Source organism: Pseudophryne corroboree (assembly GCF_028390025.1).
Source record: "Pseudophryne corroboree isolate aPseCor3 chromosome 3 unlocalized genomic scaffold, aPseCor3.hap2 SUPER_3_unloc_63, whole genome shotgun sequence".
Classification (NCBI taxonomy): Eukaryota; Metazoa; Chordata; class Amphibia; order Anura; family Myobatrachidae; genus Pseudophryne; species Pseudophryne corroboree.
Genome location: NW_026967556.1, coordinates 406,218 through 426,792, shown reverse-complemented (window position 1 = coordinate 426,792; position 20,575 = coordinate 406,218). Strand labels below are relative to the sequence as shown.

The 20,575-nt window shown below is 45.3% G+C and overlaps 1 protein-coding gene across 1 annotated transcript in view; it reads left to right on the top strand.

The window, feature by feature from the left end:
* The window catches only part of LOC134984561 (zinc finger protein 271-like), a 130,525-nt gene extending 111,023 nt beyond the window's left edge, over window positions 1-19,502 (top strand). Inside the window, exon 4 of the mRNA XM_063950117.1 lies at window positions 18,494-19,502. Coding sequence (XP_063806187.1) covers window positions 18,494-19,449 — 956 coding nt within the window. The 3' untranslated portion in view covers window positions 19,450-19,502. The remainder of the gene's footprint in view (window positions 1-18,493) is intronic.
* Window positions 19,503-20,575: the final 1,073 nt, after the last annotated feature.

Genomic DNA, 20,575 nt, shown 5'->3' with positions numbered 1-20,575 from the left:
CTGTTTATCCTGTATGCACCCAACAAGCTGGGTGCTCCTGCTTCTAAGCAGACTATTGCTCGTTGGATTTGTAGTACAATTCAGCTTGCACATTCTGTGGCAGGCCTGCCACAGCCAATATCTGTAAATGCCCACTCCACAAGGAAGGTGGGCTCATCTTGGGCGGCTGCCCGAGGGGTCTCGGCTTTACAACTTTGCCGAGCAGCTACTTGGTCAGGGGCAAACACGTTTGCTAAATTCTACAAATTTGATACCCTGGCTGAGGAGGACCTGGAGTTCTCTCATTCTGTGCTGCAGAGTCATCCGCACTCTCCCGCCCGTTTGGGAGCTTTGGTATAATCCCCATGGTCCTTACGGAGTTCCCAGCATCCACTAGGACGTCAGAGAAAATAAGATTTTACTCACCGTTAAATCTATTTCTCGTAGTCCGTAGTGGATGCTGGGCGCCCATCCCAAGTGCGGATTGTCTGCAATACTTGTACATAGTTATTGTTAACTAATTCGGGTTATTGCTGTAGTGAGCCATCTTTTCAGAGGCTCCTCTGTTATCATGCTGTTAACTGGGTTCAGATCACAGGTTGTACGGTGTGATTGGTGTGGCTGGTATGAGTCTTACCCGGGATTCATAAATCCTTCCTTATTGTGTATGCTCGTCTGGGCACAGTATCCTAACTGAGGCTTGGAGGAGGGGCATAGGGGGAGGAGCCAGTGCACACCACCTGATCCTAAAGCTTTTACTTTTGTGCCCTGTCTCCTGCGGAGCCGCTATTCCCCATGGTCCTTACGGAGTTCCCAGCATCCACTACGGACTACGAGAAATAGATTTACCGGTGAGTAAAATCTTATTATTACAGAAGTCACATATTCTCATTGCTCAGTCACTACAGCAATCTCTTATCCTACACCCTCCTCCGCCATCAGCCCTGTTCTCAGTTGGGTGTTTCTAACACAGGGATATCCATGACAAATATCACATGTACAGAGTTATTACACACAACACTATAATGTTATTAAAAGTAACAAGCAGAAGTTTATTATTAGTGATTATATATAAATGTGTATATATGTATGTATATAATATAATTAGTAATGTTTTTTGTGCAGTGCTAATTTATATGCATTTTGTTAGATGATGCAGGTGTGAAATATTTCCTGCTATACAGTAGACCTGAGATCGCCAAATACAATTCGTATAAATTTCAGAAATAAAATGAAATTTGAATCTAGAACTACAAGTAAAACAGATTAAGAGCTTATCACAAGTACATATCTGTATAATCATAAGACAAGCGTTTTGCACTTGTTGTCACCCTTGCATGGGTGGGCTTGTTCTTATCCACTCCAATTCACTCTAAATCCAAATTGCGTGTCACCCAACGCGTTTTGTCAATAGTGACTTCTTCAGGTGTGTTTTCTGTTAAAAGCTTTATCCTCAAATATCAATTGTGTAGACTTGAAATAATTGTGTAACCTTCAGACGGTAATTGTGGACTTGTTCATGACGAACACATTCTTAATTACTTGTGAATAATAGTTCCTGCTCTGTGCAGTTCTGAGGTTATGACTTTAGGGAATGTAATGGTCAGATCCAATATTGCTCAATCTAAGGTCTCCCAGTAGCCTTACTACATACATAAATGTGTCTTGCACTCACTATTTTAACTAACAATAATAAACAGTGGCGTTTTAGTTCATGTATTGCTCAGTGCATTTAAGCCTGCAGCCCCCGTCAAGGAACCCCACTATACTGCAGGTCCTACTCTATGGCTCAAAATAATTACCATAAAAACAGCTATCACATTAGTGTTAAACTTTAGGTATGCTCTCAGCAGCGGAACAGTGGCTGAAAGGCTTGGATTGGTTTTCAGAGCACCAGTCTGACGTGCCACCACATCTCACGTGACCCTCCAATTCTCCAGATCTGGGACTGTTTGGCTGGGTCCGGCATTGTACTGTTGGTGCAGTTCCTGATGCGTTTGGAACGATTGGTGGTTGCTAGGTGCCCTAAATGCCTGTGGTCCCGATTTGTCATAATCTACTTTCGCCCACTGTTCAACCTCTGAGATTCTTGGTGTCCATGCTTCTTCCACTGTAGATGGATACTACTCACTGTCTACAAGGGATCACCAACAAACAAATGCCGGTCTCGGCCAAATCCAATGGCTCCCTTTTGCCAGTTGCATCACGTGCACGACCCATGGTTCCATCTGAAAAAGAAACTATCTCAACAAATTTGCATTGTATCAATACCTCAGACATTCACAATGATCATCCAGTAGTTTTAGTGTCACCATCTACACGCATGTGCACGTCCCGTGTCATTAATATACCCGGTGGAACCGTCCATGTTGCCATCCGTCGCTCACTCCGGTGCATCAAAGTGACGTCATCTGTCACACGCTACGTCCGGGGACACGGAGAGAACCTCGTCCACGTGACCTATAGTAACCAATGAGGACAAAAGTATCAAGTAACCTGCCAACAAAACAGTGTAACAACACCGATCAAATTCTATCCTCTTAGATATATATATATATCTTTCTCTGGCAGGGTCCATAGGTTATCCACAGGATAACATTGGGATATGATGATGTGACAGCGGATTTGCAATAAACGGTCAGAGCTTTCGGCCTCCCAGCATGCAACGGGCCTGTCCATATATCCCTGCCTCCTTGCTCAGACAAATCAGTTTTTCTCCGGCTGGTTCCACAGGTTATCCACAGGATAATATTGGGATATGCTGGAGCGACAGCGGAAATAGCACCAAACAGTCACAAGCTTTCTGGCCTCCCAGGATGCATCAGGGCTCTTGCATATAATCCCGCCCACTGACTCAGTCAAATCAGTTTTTTGTTTGGTGCGGCAGGACCCGGACCATGGTCACAGGGCTGCTGTTAAGGCAGCCCTAAGCTTTTATTATTTTATTTTTATAATCTTACTATGTTTTGAGTGATCTTTCTTAACATCGTCTTAAATGCATACTAGAAAGAGTCGCTCCAACAACTCTCCACCAGGTAACGCTTACCTTAAGTGCAACAGCGCTATGCTTTAGGGACCATAGGTGCCAGGACTAGGTTGAGGCCGCGATCCCTAGAGTTTATGTCAGCAGGGGGAGTCAGACGCTCTCCTGGTCGCCCCTCCCCCCAGTTCAAGACCAGTTTCCGTGCATCTCCCGTCCATGAACTGATGACCTCACTTCCGTCTCAGACACTACAACGAGGGTACTCGGTCGCAGCTTGGGCCGCTGCGATGGTGTACACTAGAGTTTCCGCCTAGACCGGGTCGCACACAGGAGCGTCTGCATACACTTATCGTTCACTGAGCGTCTGTGTCCGTTATTGAGCGTCTGTGTCTCTCATCAGTTACCGGAGCGGTAGTGTACACTAGCAGTGTCTGAATCTACTCAGCGTCTTTCGAGCGTATTGATAGATCATGGAAGTGGGGTGAGTCTCCCTGTATCCCACTCTACTGAGTAAGGGTTATACAGTACTAAAATTCCTTCTACTTGTTAGTATGAATTGTTAATTTTGGTACATAGTGCATATGAGGCCTGTACAGTACTGTATGTTTTCTGCATAATATGTCTGAAAAACTTGTTATAATAGCTGTTAAAACATAAATACAGTAATTGTACTCCTACTTACTTGTAAAGTAATTGTTTGTGGTTGATTATATTCTCATATGACAATGTTTAATATTTAACATGTGACTGACTGCTAGTATGATTGCTGACTTTTATATGTTGTCAGTTTTATTCTGAACCTCAATTCAGGTGCACGGTTGTGGTCAGATTGATTTCACTTCTCTCTCTATATATATATATATATATATATGATTCTCAGTCACAAATTGTGTAGTTGGTAAACACGGGAAAAATTGAGGCACTCCTACATCCTTAACATGTTTATCTTGTAAAACGGGGATTTTAGAAGGAATGGAACAGTTTATTACTTATGATGGGTTATGTACAAACTGTTATGCACATCGGCAAAGTAAAAAGCAGGCTCCGGTTCAACAACCAGTAGAGCCACCATGGAGTATGTTCGCGCAGACCTTGTCTGCAATATTGGACAGATTAACTCCTGTAGTTCCACCCCAGGGAATAGGTTACACTATTAACCCATACATGCAGCTCCCTCCTTATGGTTTGGTTCCAGTAGCTTCTACAAGTAGCCAGGCTGTTAGGACCATGGTAGATACATCCATGTTGCAGACTACACAAGATGATACAACAGATGAGGATACAGTGTATTCTAATACCCCATATGATGATCAGTCGTAGGGTTTTAGCTCAGAGGATATAGCTGAGCTTATTGATGCAATGAAGGCTATTCTCTCTTTGGAGGAATCAGCCAAGACAGTGTCAAAATCTAAAGCACCTGTGTTTAAACGAACAAAGACAGTTAGGACTGAATTTCCAGTATCAGAAGATCTGACGGAAATGATGGAAGAATCTTGGGCACCGCCTGGTAAAAAATACAAGATTCCGAAAAAATGGGATTCTTATTATCCTTTTCCAGCTGCGGATTGTTCAAAAAGAGAAGTTCCTCCTAAAGTAGATGCACATGTAGTGCGACTTGTGCGTAAATCTGTTTTACCATTGCCGTCTACTTCACTGACTGATGTTACAGATAGAAGAATAGATGGTTTATTGAAAAATATTTTTTTCTCTCTCGGGGGCTGTAATAAGGCCAGCTATGGCTTCAGCCTGGATGACGAGAGCGATGGTAGAATGGGCGGAGAAACTAGAAAAAGGCCTCTCCCCTTCCACAGGGGAGGCGGAATCTCTTTTAGGCCGTATAAAATAAGCTGCGCAATATTTGGAAGAAGCAGCAATTGATATGGGTACAATTGCTTGTAAAGCATCAGCCTTGACAGTAGCTGCTCGCAGAGCAGTTTGGCTACGTACTTGGAAAGGGGACGCAGAATCCAAGAAGGTTCTGGAAGCTCTGCCTTTCGCTGGTGATATTCTGTTTGGAAAACCATTGACAGATATTCTAGAATCGGAAGCTGAATCCAAGAAGGTCAGATTTCCGGCTAGTTATAACCCTAAGACTAGGGGTTCGAAATTTCGGCCATTTCGATGGCAAGGCAGAGCAAAAGGGAAAGAAGAACCTAAGCAACGCCAGTTCAATAAGTCAACTAGGGATAGGAAGCAATGGGCCAATAGACGGCCGGCTCCAAGCTAGAACAGAAGCCATCAGTCTGAGGGTACGGGCCTCCGCCTGGAGGTTTCCAGGGTTGGGGGCCGACTCCTTCAATATGCACATATATGACAGCAGTGGACGACAGATGCTTGGGTGCAGAAGGTGGTATCTCTCGGTTACGGTTTCCCCTTCAAGAGGCAGCCTCCTCAAAGGTTTTTTTGCACCAGTCCATCTCGAATAGAGTCGAAGGCCAGTGCCCTGCAGGAAGCGGTTCAGAAACTGCTTCAGTCTGGTGTAATTATCCCAGTACCCCCGACACAATGGGGACAGGGGTTTTACTCCAATCTATTTTTGATGCAGAAGCCAAATGGGTCATTCCGACCCATTCTCAATCTCAAAATGTTAAACAAATACATTTGGTTTCCAAGGTTCCACATGGAGACATTACGCTCCATAGTTTTGGCCATGGAACCGGGAGATTACATGGTATCTCTAGATATACAGGATGCTTACCTACATGTGCCTATAGCACAGTCTCATCAGTGTTACCTCCAGTTTGCCATCCTCAAGCAACATTTTCAGTTCCAGGCTTTGCCCTTCGGGCTAGCAACAGCTCTCAGGGTGTTAACCAAAATTATGGTGGTTATGGCAGCTTATCTCCGCAAGCAGGGGATAAGAATATTTCCATACCTTGACAATCTTTTAATCCTGGCACAATCTCAGGAATTACTTTTGAGCCATCTTCAACAGACAATAGTTTGTCTACAAAGACACGGGTGGCTCATAAACTGGGAAAAGTCGTCTCTTAATCAGTCACAACTGATGGTTCATTTGGGGGCCATATTGGATTCAGGTCTACAGAGAATTTTGTTACCATGGAAAAAGATATCCAAGGTGCAAGTATTGACTCAGGAGTTGTTGCACAGTCAGACAATATTAGTCCATGCAGCAATGTGACTGTTGGGTCTGATGGTGTCAACCTTCGACATGGTGGAATATGCACAATTCCACTCCAGACCTCTACAGCATCTCATTCTGACTCGATGGAACGGAAGACATCAGACAATAAAAAGACAGCTGATTAATCTTCCAGTAGATGTAAGAAGGTCTCTAGCTTGGTGGCTACAGACAGACCATCTAAGCAAGGGGAGACCTTTTTGGGTAACGGATTGGCAAATCCTGACAACAGATGCCAGTCTTCAGGGCTGGGGAGCGGTGTTCGAAAGCCTCTGGTTTCAGGGAAAATGGACCATAAAGGGAAAGTCGCCTGCCAATAAATCTGTTGCAAATAAGGGCCATATACATGGCTCTAGTTCGGGCAAAGGACAGTCTGCAAGGAAGACCAGTCTAGATTCGCTCAGACAATGCTACAGCAGTAGCGTACTTCAATCATCAGGGAGGAACTCACAGCAAAAGACTGATGGAGTAAGTAACTCACATACTAAGGTGGGCAGAACTCCATCTTCCAGCATTGTCAGCAGTGTTTGTTCCAGGAGTGCTGAACTGGGAAGTGGATTTTCTCAGTCGACAACTATTCAGGAAACCGAATGGGCACTTCATCCAGAAGTGTTTCAGACCATAGTAAACAGATGTGGGTTGCCAGGGATAGATCTCATGGCATCCCATCTGAACAACAAAGTTCCGATATACGGATCAAAAACAAAGGATTCTGGAGCAATCCTTGTAGACGCACTGTCAGTGAATTGGGAGTTTCGTCTAGCATATCTGTTTCCTCCAGTCTCCCTGTTACCCAGGGTAGTGAGGAAAATAAAGCAAAGGGAGACATAATTGTAATAGCTCCAGCTTGGCCCAGAAGGCATTGGTACACAGATCTGCTAAGGATGTCCGTGGAAGCTCCAATACTGCTCCCTCAACGTCCAGATCTACTAATGCAGGGTCCTTGTTATCACAGTCATCTGGATCGTCTGTCTTTGACGGCGTGGCTGTTGAGACCTCTATCTTAGAAGCAAGAGGATTTTCAAAACAAGTAATTCAAACTATGCTTAGAGCAAGAAAACCTTCTTCAGCTCGTATTTATCATCGAATATGGCAAGCCTATACTCATTGATGTAGCGAAAAGTTTGGATCCAAGATCTTTTAAAGTATCCAGGATTTTGGATGGCTTCCTTGAGAGTTCAGGTATCAGCATTAACTTTATGGTTTCAGAAAAAGATTGCTGACTTACAGGATGTGCGTACTTTCTTTCAGGGAGTGATACACATTCAACCACCTTTTGTTCCTCCTGCAGTTCCTTAGTATTTGAATCTGGTTCTTAAAATCCTTCAGGGACCTCCGTTTGAACCGCTTAAGAGAGCAGATCTTAAATGGTTGACGGCTAAAGTTCTCTTTCTACTGACAATGGTGTCAGCTAGAAGAGTGTCAGATTTAGGAGCACTATCGTGTAAGTCTCCTTTTCTGATCTTTTTTCCAGATAAAGCAGTTCTCAGAACTAGATCTGGTTATCTTCCGAAGGTGGTCTCAAAATTTCACCTTAACGAAGAGATTGTAGTCCCGGCTTTTCAGGTATCGGGACTTTCTGTGGGAGAAACGTCGCTGGACGAGGTCCATGCGTTAAGAATCTACGTGGATTGTACTAGTGCCATCAGAAAGACAGATTCTCTCTTCATTCTCTACGGATTTCACAGAAGAGGATGGCCTGCTAGTAAACAGACGCTGGCAAGATGGCTCCGAATGGTAATTTCAGAAGCTTATTCTCGTGCTGATCTCCCTGTTCCGGCTAATGTCTCTACACACTACACATAAGGTAGGTCCTTCTTGGGTGGCACAACATGGTGCTTCAGCAGAACAGATTTGTAAGGCAACCACATGGTCTTCCATTAACACTTTCATTAGACATTACGCCTTGGATACTTTTGCCTCTCATGACGCTAAATTCGGACGAAAGGTTCTCCTGTCTAATCAGGAGCGTCCCCACCACTAAAAATGGCTTTGGGAATCCCAATGTTATCCTGTGGATAACCTGTGGACCCAGCCGGAGAAGTAGACGTTATGGTAAGAACTTACCGTTGATAACGTGATTTCTCCTATGTCCACAGGAATCCCACCCTGACCCACCTGATTTGAGGATCTTTACAATCACTAAACCTCTTCCCTCTTGTATGGAAGGGTGTGCATGTGTGTTCTTATCGCCTGAACAGGGTTCTACATGATGTTCCTGCCTAAATTGCTGTGGAAACAACTGATTTGACTGAGTCAGTGGGCGGGATTATATGCAAGAGCCCCGATGCATCCTTGGAGGCCAGAAAGCTTGTGACTGTTTGGTGCCATTTCCGCTGTCGCTTCGGCATATCCCAATGTTATCCTGTGGATACCTGTGGACATAGGAGAAATCACTTTATCAACGGTAAGTTCTTACCATAACGTCTATTTTGTTTGGTGCGGCAGGAGCCATAAGTTTTCTTATTTTATTTTTATAGTATTACTAATTTTTTTGAGTGATCTTTCTAAAAAAGCATCTTGTATGCACCGTAGAGTCGCTCCAACAACTCCCCGCCGGGTCGCGACAACGCTTACCCACGTGTACAAGTGAGGCAGGCACAGGTTCTGGTAAACCTTCATGGGCTACTTTGCACAGACATTATCCAATGTAGCTATTCCCTATTAACCCATACATGCAACATTCATTCTGAGGTTTTATACACCTAGGGAATTGTCAGCCTCTCAAAACAGCAGGCTGAAAGGCTGGTGGTAAGTAAATCACATAGACATGATACAACATCTTCACAGTCTACACATGTTTTAGATGAGGATTCGTTGGAGGATGAGGACTCATTGCACTTCGGAAGGTCTGGACATACCTGACATACCTGAGCTAATTAGTTCTATGTAAGCCATTCCATCTTTAGAAAAGGCAGCAGAGCCTGTGTTAAAAACTATAAAAACTAAGACAACTGTGTTTAAACATCCCAAAACAGCTGATGGAAATTTTGGGTTACGCCCAGTAGGAAGTTAGAGTTCCAGGAAATGGAATTCCAATTATCCTCGTCCAGCTGGGGAATGTTTAAAAAAAGGGAGGTGGCTCCCAAAGTAGATTTGCAGGTCTTAGATTGGTGCGAAAATCTACATTACTTTTGTTTTCAACATCAATAAAAGATGTCACGGGGGGTGTGGCCTGACTGGAAAGGCAGCAGGAAACAGGATAAATGAGCACCTGCTTATATAGGTCCTTTCTGCCTTTTACAGCTGTCCTATGGGCTCTTTCTGGCCCTTTCTTGCCCCTCTGTGTGTTTTGACACCCCGGTGTGTAGGTTGCGTCGCCGGGGAGCCATTCATTTAGCTTTTGCAGGTTGCGGCCTACGCCCGGATCCGAAGCTGCGGACTGAAATTGTGCAGTGATTCCACCACAGACTGGACCTCAGTGAGGTAGCGCTGCTACTCACCGAGGGCTGTGTGCCCTGTCCACTCTTGTGCCTAGCCGTGCTGATGGAGTCGTGTGGAGAGGCTGACTGGGGATCAGCGGTGACCGCGGCGGGAGACACGGAGCGGAGCTGCTTTCCCGGCATCTGATGTGGCACATACTACGGGGATTGGTGGCCTCAGCAGGGACGCGTCAGGTTAGTCAGCTCACCCGCCTGCAGCCTGCTTTCTCCTACTGTCCGGCCGTTGAAGCCCTGAGTCGTGGCAGCGGGGAATACACGGAGCGCTTGCCTGTCATCACTCCAGCAGTGTTCCGGCATCTCCCCCTCTCCTCCTAACCCATGGTGCTATGGGGGAATCTGGCGGAGCTGTGAATTATAGAGGACATACACGTGGGGTTCCTGTGCAGCCAGATATGCTACCCTGTGCCACTGCATCCTAGTACCCTCTCCTATCTAATATGGACTGCTACACATGGAAGCCTTTCCACCTCTAAGGCGGTGACTTGTAACTATACTAAAAACCGAACTGTGCTATATCAATCAAACCTCTGTATAAATCAGTGGACGTTTCTGGGCATCTTAAAGGAACAGACACCGAGTGATCCTAACAGCTATAGGACGAACTGAATGTGATGTGTTTTATATACTCATTTATTTTAAACATGAGGAGAGTAATTGTTTATTATATATGTTTTTATTAGAAATAAATTGTTAAAATATACTAATCCGATCACTTCATTATTAGCGCTGCCAACCCACAAACTTTACCCTCTCCTCTCCTGCCTTATTACTGACCTGGTTCACCCGCCAAGGTTTTTCTGATCTGGGCTTCCCTGCCAGAAGTGCCATCTTGAAAACTGGCAATATAGCCACATGCCCTCCTGAAACCAGCCGCATCTCTGGGAGCTACAGACACTGCCAGCCCATGATCAGTGCCCTTCACTACAGTCTCTGTGATTTCCAACAGGGACTTCTGCCGCTGCGGCCCTACCTGGGCAGTAAGTGGTCGCCTGAACTGCTTATTATTACTATTGCCTGGCCTCCACTCCTGCTCTGTCGGCTCCCTCTGGTGGCAGACTGTGCTGACTACATCCTCCATACTGTTTGCTGCTGGGGTTTTTTTCCCTCCTGCTCCCCTCAATCACCGTAAGATCCAATGGGGGGGCATCAGTATAGCTACGACGTAACAGTCCATATGCCCAGGACAGTAGCAGGCTCCAGTTGCTGGCTCCTATAAATTACTTTACAGCCCAAGGATGGCACCTTCTTGCTATTACCCATAAACAACTGACCTCACAATGTTTCTGTAACCGATGGCCACTGGGGGTCTATGCTCACTGATGTCTCCCTATTTCCACACTTCAATACTTCTGCTATGTCACTACTGGCCTCCTGACCTTGTTCTCTAATCTACGTAATGTTATGCTGAAGAATGGGCAGAACTGGAAAATCATCTCATAAGAAAGCTAAACCTCATCCTCAACAGGAATCCTCTCAAACTGACTTGAAACCTTTTCTTCTTCCTAATCAACTAACATTGAGCCCCAGTCTTGATCATTCAGAATCTTCTCCCATCCCGTCTTCTCCTCCAAGTCCTTCCATGATGGCTTAAACCCATTGTTTAAACTCATTGTTTAAACCGATGGCAAGCCAGGTGAGCTCTCTTCTTCTCTCGGTTCCCCTTTAAACTCTTTAACTGCCCAGGAACCTTAAATCAAAGAGCAGATGCACTCTCATTCTTTTCAAACAGATGATTCACTCAACTCCTCTGAGAAACAGTTTATTCTGATTCCAGCTTCATTTGCTTCAACTCGTACTGTTCCTCTACCTCCTCCAGGGAGAACTTTTGTAGCACCAAAATTTTGCAGGAAATAGCTTACGTGGGCTCATTCTTCATCTTTCATGGGTCATGCCGGTGGTCTTAAGACTCTCCAGTTCATTCAGCGATTCTACTGGTGGCCTCATCTTAAAAAGGATGTCTTTGAATTTGTAGCAGCCTTTTCTAAATGTGTTCAACATAAAAGTCCACAAGCATCTCCCTCAGGTCTTCTTCATCCACTTCCAACACCTCAAAAGCCTTGGACTCGCATCTCTATGGATTTCATAACCGATTTGCCGGTCTCCAGAGGGCATAACACCATTTGGGTCATTGTGGAATGGTGTTCGAAGATGGCTCACTTCATACCCCTCACCGGTCTTCTCTCTGCTCCTCAACTATCCAAATTGTTTTTCTCATAGATTTTTCATTTGCATTGCTTTCCACAGGAAATAGTTTCTGATCAGGGTCCTTAATTCGTCGCCAAGCTCTCAGCTCTGTCCTAGGAATCAAGTTGAACTTCTCTTCAGCCTACCATCCCCAGACTGACAGACAGACTGAAAGAGTCAACCAAGATCTGGAAACTTTCTTACGGATGTTCATGTCCCCTGCTCAGGAAGACTGGATGGATTACCTCCCATTTGCTGAGTTTGCATACTATAACCTATATCATTCTTCTACCAATTCCACCTCTTGAGGTTCCTGCTGGTGAATCCGCTCTTCATCAGTTCACTAAGATTTGGAGACAAATTCATAAGGCGCTACTTAAGACTTCCCAGAAATAAAAGACCTGCGCTGATCGGAAACATAGGGCTGTTCCTAGTCTCAAAGTGGGAGATCGTGTTTGGATATCCACTAGAAACCTCAGACTCAAAGTTCCTACAAAAAGTTTGCTCCAAGATTCATCGGTCCGTATCCTATTAAGAGTGTTGAATCCTGTTTCTTACAGGGTGAAACTGCCTCCCTATTTGAAAATTCCCAATGCCTTTCACATTTCTCTGCTAAAGTCTCCTGTACTAAATCATTTTTGGGCAGCTTTCCCTTAACCTCCGAAGGTTCAAGCTGCTCAAAATGAGGAATTAGAGGTTCATAAGTTTCTTGACTTCCGCAAGAGGTATGGTCGTCTCCAGTGTCTCATAGATTGGAGAAGATATGGTCCGGAGGAAAGATCTTGGGTGGCTGCAGAGGATGTTCATGCTCCAAGACTGAGTTATGCCAAGAATCCCACTAAGCAGCGTGGGTGTTCGGAGACCACCCTAAAAAGGGGGGTACTGTCAGCATCTGGAGTCTTACCACCGGTTCTGGTCCCTGCGGCCTTCCTCTTAGCTGACTTGTGTCACTGCGATGGATAGGAACTACAGCAGCAAGGTCCTCCGATGTGGCTGCCGGGTGTCTGGAGGCCGGGGTCCGGGTCCTGGGGAGCGGAGCATGGCAGCCGGAGGTGTCTGTTTCCGAGTGTCCTGTTGCTGGAGTGCAGCGTCTGGGAGGCTGAGGCCAGAGGTAGTGGCTGTGTGCTGGTTCCACATGTGTCCTCTGTGCGGGGAGCCACCATGTTGGAGACCAATCCAAGACAATAGGTATTCCAGTTCACGTCCAGCCAATCCGGTACAGCCTTCACTTATAAAAAGGGGTTGATGCTTAGCTATGTTGCCTGTACTTCAAGTTACTTGCTGCTGTAGGGTGCCCTGAACTCTGTGCCCCCAGGTTAACCCCCGGTATCCTAGTTCTGTTGTTTCCACCTGGTGGTCAGTTCTGTTATTGCAGTCCTTTGCTCCCAGTCCACCTGCTCTTGTGGTTTAACCACTGGGCCCTCTATCTGGTAGAGGGTCTCCATTTGCTGATGGTGCTCACAGCGATCCTCTCTTCAGCATCGTTTACAAATCACAAGTCACTTCTTCATTCAGTATTCTTCAGCATCGTTTACAAATCACTAACCTTTCGTCTTTCAGAATTCACTCAGACTTCTCTCCTAGTCGTTGTGTATGATTGAGGTCTCATTAAAACTGAATTCCTTATGTGGAGAAAAGTTTGAAAATACGTTTTGATCTCTACCAAGTTTTATATGAGACTGAATAATCTGTATCTTCCTGTTTTTTGCCTAGAGGCTTATATATAGTGCATGTTATGTTGTACAATGCTGACTATATATTCCATTTGATGTCTCGAAATGCTGTTTATCTACTCTGTATGGTGTGAGATTATAATAAAAATAATTTGAAAAAAAAAACTGAATTCCTCTTTCTTCAGTGTATCATTCCGGGTCATTGTCCTCATTGCCTACCGCTCTACATCTTCGGGCCTAAGTCTTCAATCCATGAGTAAGAACTGCATTCAGCCACCTTGTTTCCTTCCTTTGCCGATAGCTGCTCCCTCAGTCAATTATCAGTCGTCAGATCCCCAACTCAAGCCAAGCATGACATGGAAGAAGGGAAATTCCTGGTTTCTCTGGATATTAAGGATGCGTATCCCAATATGGCCACCTCTTCAGGCTTACCTCAGGTTTGCACTGCAGGACAGTTATTACCAGGTTCAGGCCTTGCCTTTCGCTCTCTCATCGACACTGATGGTGTTATCAGGGGTGATGGCAGAGATGTTGCTACAACTCCACAAGCAGGAAGTGAACATCGTTCCTAACTTGGATGATCTCTTCATAATGGCTATATTCAGAGCACAGTTGATGGAAAAGATCAGCCTTCCAACACGACTACTCACGGATCATGGGTGGATTCTCAATCTGCAGAAATCCCACCTAGAACCTACGCAGAGGCTTCAGTTCCTGATAATGATACTGGACACGGTGTCTCAGAAGGTGTTCCTTCCTATGGACAAGGCAAAGATAATTCAGACGATGGTATGTTCCATTTTGAAGCTTAACAAAATCTCTGTACATCTTTGCATACGCTTACTGGGAAAGATGATGGCCTCCTACGATGCAATTCTGTACGGAAGATTCCATGCATGACCATTCCATCTGGATCTGCTGGACAAATGGTCTGGGTCACATCTGCACGTACGCCAGATGATATGCCTTACACGAAACGCCAGGATTTCCCTCTTATGGTGGTTGCTGATCTCCCTTCCAGAGGGTCAACACTTCGGAATTCATCATTGGATTCTGCTGACAAAGGATGCAAGCCTCCATAATTGGGGTGCAGTGACACTAGGGGCTCGGTTCCAATGAAGGTGGTCTGATCAAGAAGCTTCCCTTCTGATAAATGTTTTGGAACTCAGGGCGATTTACAGTGCCCTTCTGCTGACCTCTTTATATCCTTCAGTATCAGGCCATACAGGTATGGTCGGAAAACGCACCAACTGTGGCGTACATAAACCAACAAGGAGGTCCAAACAGCAGAGCTGCAATGAGGGAGGTGTCACAGATATTCCTCTGGGTGGAGCGGAATCCCAAGGCCATTTCTGACATATTAATTCCAGGAGTAGACAATTGGGGAGCAGACTTCCTCAGTAGACACAATCTGCACCTGGGGGAATGGGGTCTCTACCCGCAAGTGTTTCAGCAGATATTTCATCGGTGGGGCTACCCGCAAATCAACTTGTTGGTTTCTCAGCTCACCAAGAAGCTTCTGCGTTACTGTTCTGGGATGAGGGATCCACAGGCCACAGCAGTGGGCGCTTTTGGCGAAACCGTGGATTTACCGGTTGGTGTACTTGTTGCCTCCAGTTCCTCTAATTCCAAGAGTTCTCAAAAGACTTAAAGGGACAGAGTTCAGGCAATTCTGATTGCCCCAGACTGGCCCCACAGGGCCTGGTATGTACACATTTTAGCCTTATTACTCGTAGGCCCCTGGCCTCTGCCAATTCAGGATGATCATCTTACACAAGGGCCATTCGTCTATCCAGACTTACCACGGCTACGTTTGATGCAATGGAAGTATATTGGGAGGATTTTTGCCAGTAAAGAGATTCCGGGCAAGGTTATCTCGACTATGCTGAAAGCCGGCCAGATGGTCGCATCGAAATATTACCATCGCATATGGAAGAAATGTGTCTCTTGGTGTGAAGGTCAACCGTATTCTGCTGTGGATTTTCATCTGGTACATTTCTTGCACTTCCTGCAGGCTGTTGTGGATGTGGGCCTACGTTTAGGCTCCATAAAAGTGAAAAATCTCAGCCTTGTCTTTTTCTTCCAGGGAACAATTGGCCGTTCTCCCAGTGGTCCTTCATATTCGACCACCCTTTGTGCCTCCCACAGCACCGTGAGTTCTCAATTTGGTTCTGGCCTTTCTCCAATCGGTTTGATTGAACCTTTCCACAAGGTGGACATGGAGTATTTGACATGGCAGGCTATCATGTTGTTAGCCTTGGCCTCAGTGATAGAGCGGTGCTTAAAACTCGCTAGACATTCTTACCTAAGGTGGTGCCAGCATTTCATATCAATTGGCCGGTGGTGGTTCTGGTTGTCACTGGCACGTCTGTTACACCAATGTCCTTGGACGTGGTTCGGGCTTTGGAGATTTATGCCAAGAGGCCAGCTATTCTCAGAAAATCAGACTCGCTCTTTGTTCTCTATGATGCTTCAAAGATTGGTTGTCCTGCTTCGAAGCAGTCTATTGCGTGTTGGATCAGGCTTACGATCCAACAGGCTCACTCTTCAGCGGCTTTGCCGCTGCCAAGTTCTGTTCAGGCCCACTCCACACAGTCAGTGGGTTCTTCCTAGGTGGCTGCCCGGGGTGTTTCGGCTTTGTAGTTATGCTAGGCAGCTACTTGGTTGGGTTCGAACATGCTGTAAAGTTTTAAAGGTTCAACACCTTGGCTACTGAGGATCTTCAGTTTGACCAATCAGTTTTGATGGGGTCTCAGCACTCTACCACCCAGTTTGGAGTTTTGGAACTTCCCCATGGTACTAAGACCAACCCAGTATCGGCTTGGACATTAGAGAAAATAGGATTTTAATATCTACCGGTAAATCCTTTTCTCATAGTCCATAGGGGATACTGGGCACCCGCCTCTGTGCTTTGATATTTTCCAGCAAGAGTTGTTCTTGTGTGTTGTAGTTTGGGTCTGCTTTTGCTGTCCCTATTTTCAAGTTGTGGTTAGTGTTGCTATCCTCTTGTTATGTTGTGTGCTGGTTCGTTCTCTCACCACTTTCTTGTCTCTTTTCCGCCTTTCAAAGTATGTCCGTCTCCTCGGGCACAGTTTTCCTAGACTGAGGCTGCAGGAGGGGCATAGAGGAGAGGAGCCAGCACACTCTGAAGAAGTTTTAAAGTGCCAGGCTCCAATGGACCCCATCTATACCCCATGGTACTAAGACCATCCCAGTATCCCCTATTAACTACGAGAAAGGGATTTAGCGGTAGGTATTAAAATCCTATGTTTTCAGAATAGCAGGACCATCCTCGGGTGAAGGTATCACTGCGAAGGCGCCGTTTCACATTACAATAACCTTAGTAGGAAATACCCATTTGTATTGTACATTTCCTTGGGTGGAATAGATGCCTTTTGGCTAGCGTCACAGGAGAAATATCTAGAAATTTCTACAGATTATCCAGGCACTCATCTGTGGATGAGGAATACAAAGCAGCCTGTAGAATGTGTTCTTTAATATGAACAAAGTGGACCTAGCAGAGTGTCCCTCGGGGCTTGGATCGGGGCCTGTTTACCCACCGGTGACCCGCTAACCGGGATGCTGGCGCTGTACTCATCACTCTTCTTTCTTCTGGCTTTGTTAGGGGGTGGCGGCCATGCTGCGGGAGAGAGCAGTCACCTCGTGGGCTTGCGATCAGCACCCTCAGGAGCTCAGTGTCTTGTCAGCAGACTAGAGAACCATTAACTCTTCAGAAAGTTGGTTCCTACTGCCCCCCCCCTAAGTCCCACGAAGCAGGATGGCTGTTGCCAGCAGCCTTCCTGTAACCTAACTAACTCTAGAAAATAAACAACTCCTAGGAGCTCCCCTAGCTGTGACCGGCTCCTCCGGTCACATTTTCTAAACTGAGTCTGGTAGGAGGGGCATAGAGGGAGGGGCCAGCCCACACTATTAAACTCTTAAAGTGCCAATGGCTCCCAAAGGACCCGTCTATACCCCATGGTATTAAATGGACCCCAGCATCCTCTAGGACGTAAGAGAAAGTAGATTATTACCTAGCAGATGATGATAATTGCAGGGTATTATATGGTGTATTGCATGTAAAATATCCTTATTCCACACCTACTCTGCTGTAGCAATATACCTTATATAAGGGTGAGTAACACGTGTACAGGCTTACCAGCGTATGAGCACACACATAAAGGAATGCTACCTTACCAATGCTTCCAGGAGTAACGTTAGGAGACATTTCTCTGATCCATCAGCTCATATGACTGATGTTATTGTTCATCTAGAATCTCCAATTCATACGATATGTTCCCCATCCATTGTTTTACATTGGTGCTGACATAGGATTTGGCGAGTGACTACATCTCCATTTATACTTCATGGTTAGGTTACCAGTACAAGAGAGAGATATATCTAAGTCTTATTATAATATTACATTTGTTAATGTGAGTGTTCTCAGGAGGGTGGACACAATGATAGTCTGAGACACAATATTATAAAGCCTTCAGTAAAAGTTATGTTTTATTATACACACACACATTTACAATTAAGTGTCCCAGAGAGTCGTCTTCTCCTATTGTTTACAAGATTAATATTGTTACAGAAAATGTCACATTTCCATAATGTATTTTATTTCCAGCAGATGGACACACAAGCAGGAATATCTCAGAAGGACATCTAATGTTATCCCCGGATTGTGACATAAAAGATAATGACAGTAGACAGGATTCTCCAGGAGATAACCCCATTACCCCAATTATACATCTAGCTCTATCAGCTGAGCCCTCTGATCCTGGGAAATGTTCTCCTGATCACTCTGATATTGGTGCATCTGTTACAGCTCTGACAGTAGATACAGTGTTTCCCTGTTCTATAGATGCCAAATGTTTTACACAGAACACAAAGCCTATTAACCCACACACAGGTAAGGCAGGTGAGAGGCCACTGATATGTTCAGAGTGCGGGAAATGTTTTACACAAAATTCACAACTTGTTACACATCAGCAAAGTCACACAGGTGAGAAGCCATTTCCATGTTCTGAGTGTGGGAAATGTTTTGTATCGAAATCACATCTTGTTATACATAACAGAAGTCACACAGGTGAGAAGCCATTTTCTTGCTCTGAGTGTGGGAAATGTTTTCCATGGAAATCACATCTTGTTAGACATCAGCAAAGCCACACAGGTGAGAAGCCATTTTCTTGCTCTGAGTGCGGGAAATGTTTTTCACGGAAATCACATCTTGTTAGACATCAGCAAAGCCACACAGGTGAGAAGCCATTTCCGTGTTCTGAGTGTGGGAAATGTTTTTCACGGGAATCACATCTTGTTAGACATCACAGAAGTCACACAGGTGAGAAACCATTTTCTTGCTCTGAGTGTGGGAAATGTTTTACACGGAAATCAGATCTTGTTATACATCACAGAAGTCACACAGGTGAGAAGGCATTTCCATGTTCTGAGTGTGGGAAATGTTTTGCACGGAAATTAGATCTTGTTATTCATCACAGAAGTCACACAGGTGAGAAGCCATTTCCATGTTCTGAGTGTGGGAAATGTTTTACACACAAATCAGATCTTAATGTACATCACAGAAGTCACACAGGTGAGAAGCCATTTGCATGTTCTGAGTGTGGGAAATGTTTTGCACATAAATCAGATCTTGTTAGACATCAGCGAACTCACACAGGTGAGAGGCCATTTTCTTGCTCTGAGTGTGGGAAATGTTTTACAAAGAAATCATATCTTGTTAGACATCAGCGAACTCACACAGGTGAGAGGCCATTTTCTTGCTCTGAGTGTGGGAAATGTTTTACATGGAAATCCCAACTTGTTACACATCAGCAAAGTCACACAGGTGAGAAGCCATTTCCATGTTCTGAGTGTGGGAAATGTTTTGCACAGAAATCAGATCTTGTTATACATCACAGAAGTCACACAGGTGAGAAGCCATTTTCTTGCTCTGAGTGTGGGAAATGTTTTACAAAGAAATCACATCTTGTTAGACATCAGCGAACTCACACAGGTGAGAGGCCATTTCTATACTCTGAGAAATAAATCAGCTCTTGCACACAATAAACATCACTCAGGTGAGGAACCATTTTAATCTTCTGGAGTATTCTCATCATTGCCATGCGTTGTTCTTCAAGGTTCTTATCCTATCCTATGCTTTTTGCAATATACATGTTACCACTGGGTGAAATAATCAGATGTCTTGCCCTCATCTACCACTGCTACGCCGATGACCTGTCTTTTGCTCCAGGTACTAAGAACCCAGTACCAATCCTAAATGGTTGTCTAGCTGAGCTCCAAGTGTGGATGATGCCAGTTGGTTGTGACTCAGTCCTGGTGAAACAGGTCCTTGTGATAGAAGCTCACCAACAAAGGGCAGGGCTACAGCTCAGCTTTGCAAACCAACTAGACTTGCGCTTGGGGGTTCAGAGTTACAAAATGCTGATCCTGTGTGGAATCTTGGTGTTCTGTATGGTGGAGTGACACTTAGATATCAGTATCTGCCACAATCAGATCCTCATCTGAGGAACATTGCCAGACTCCAGCACTTATTTCCCTCAGAAGATCTACCTACAGTCATACATGTACTTGTATCATCACACATAGACTACTGCAATGTCCTCTACCTGGGTCTCCCAGCAAAAGAATTGCACCGCTTGTAGCTTGTACAGAATGCAGCAGCCAGGCTGTTACCTAACCTGCCCTTTCCTGCCACATAACACCCATTATCTGCTCCCTTCACTGGCTGCCTGTAAGATGGTGACTATTACATAATCTTACTGATTTTCCCAGCCCTACATGACCAGGGTCCGTGGTACCAGAAGCAGCTTCTGCCTCTTTACTGCCCTGCTTTCTACCACCTGCAGATGAAGGACTGTTACCAGCAGTACAAAGAATCCCCAAGAAGTTCTGAGATGTCAGAGGGGGAGACAGGGTGGTGGCACTAGTGCTGTAGCGGGGGCTGCCGGAGGCACTGTCTATAGGTAATATTGTCCCCAAGCAGCGCTAAGCTGTCAGAGTGGAGACAGGGCAATGGCAGTAGTGGGGGGAGGCGGGGTGGGTGTCAGTAGCTGGAGGGGAAGGTGGCATTTGGGGAGACAGGGCGGTGGCAGTAGTGGGGGGAGATGGGGTGGTGACAGTAGTGAAAGGAGACAGGGTGGTAGTAGTGGGG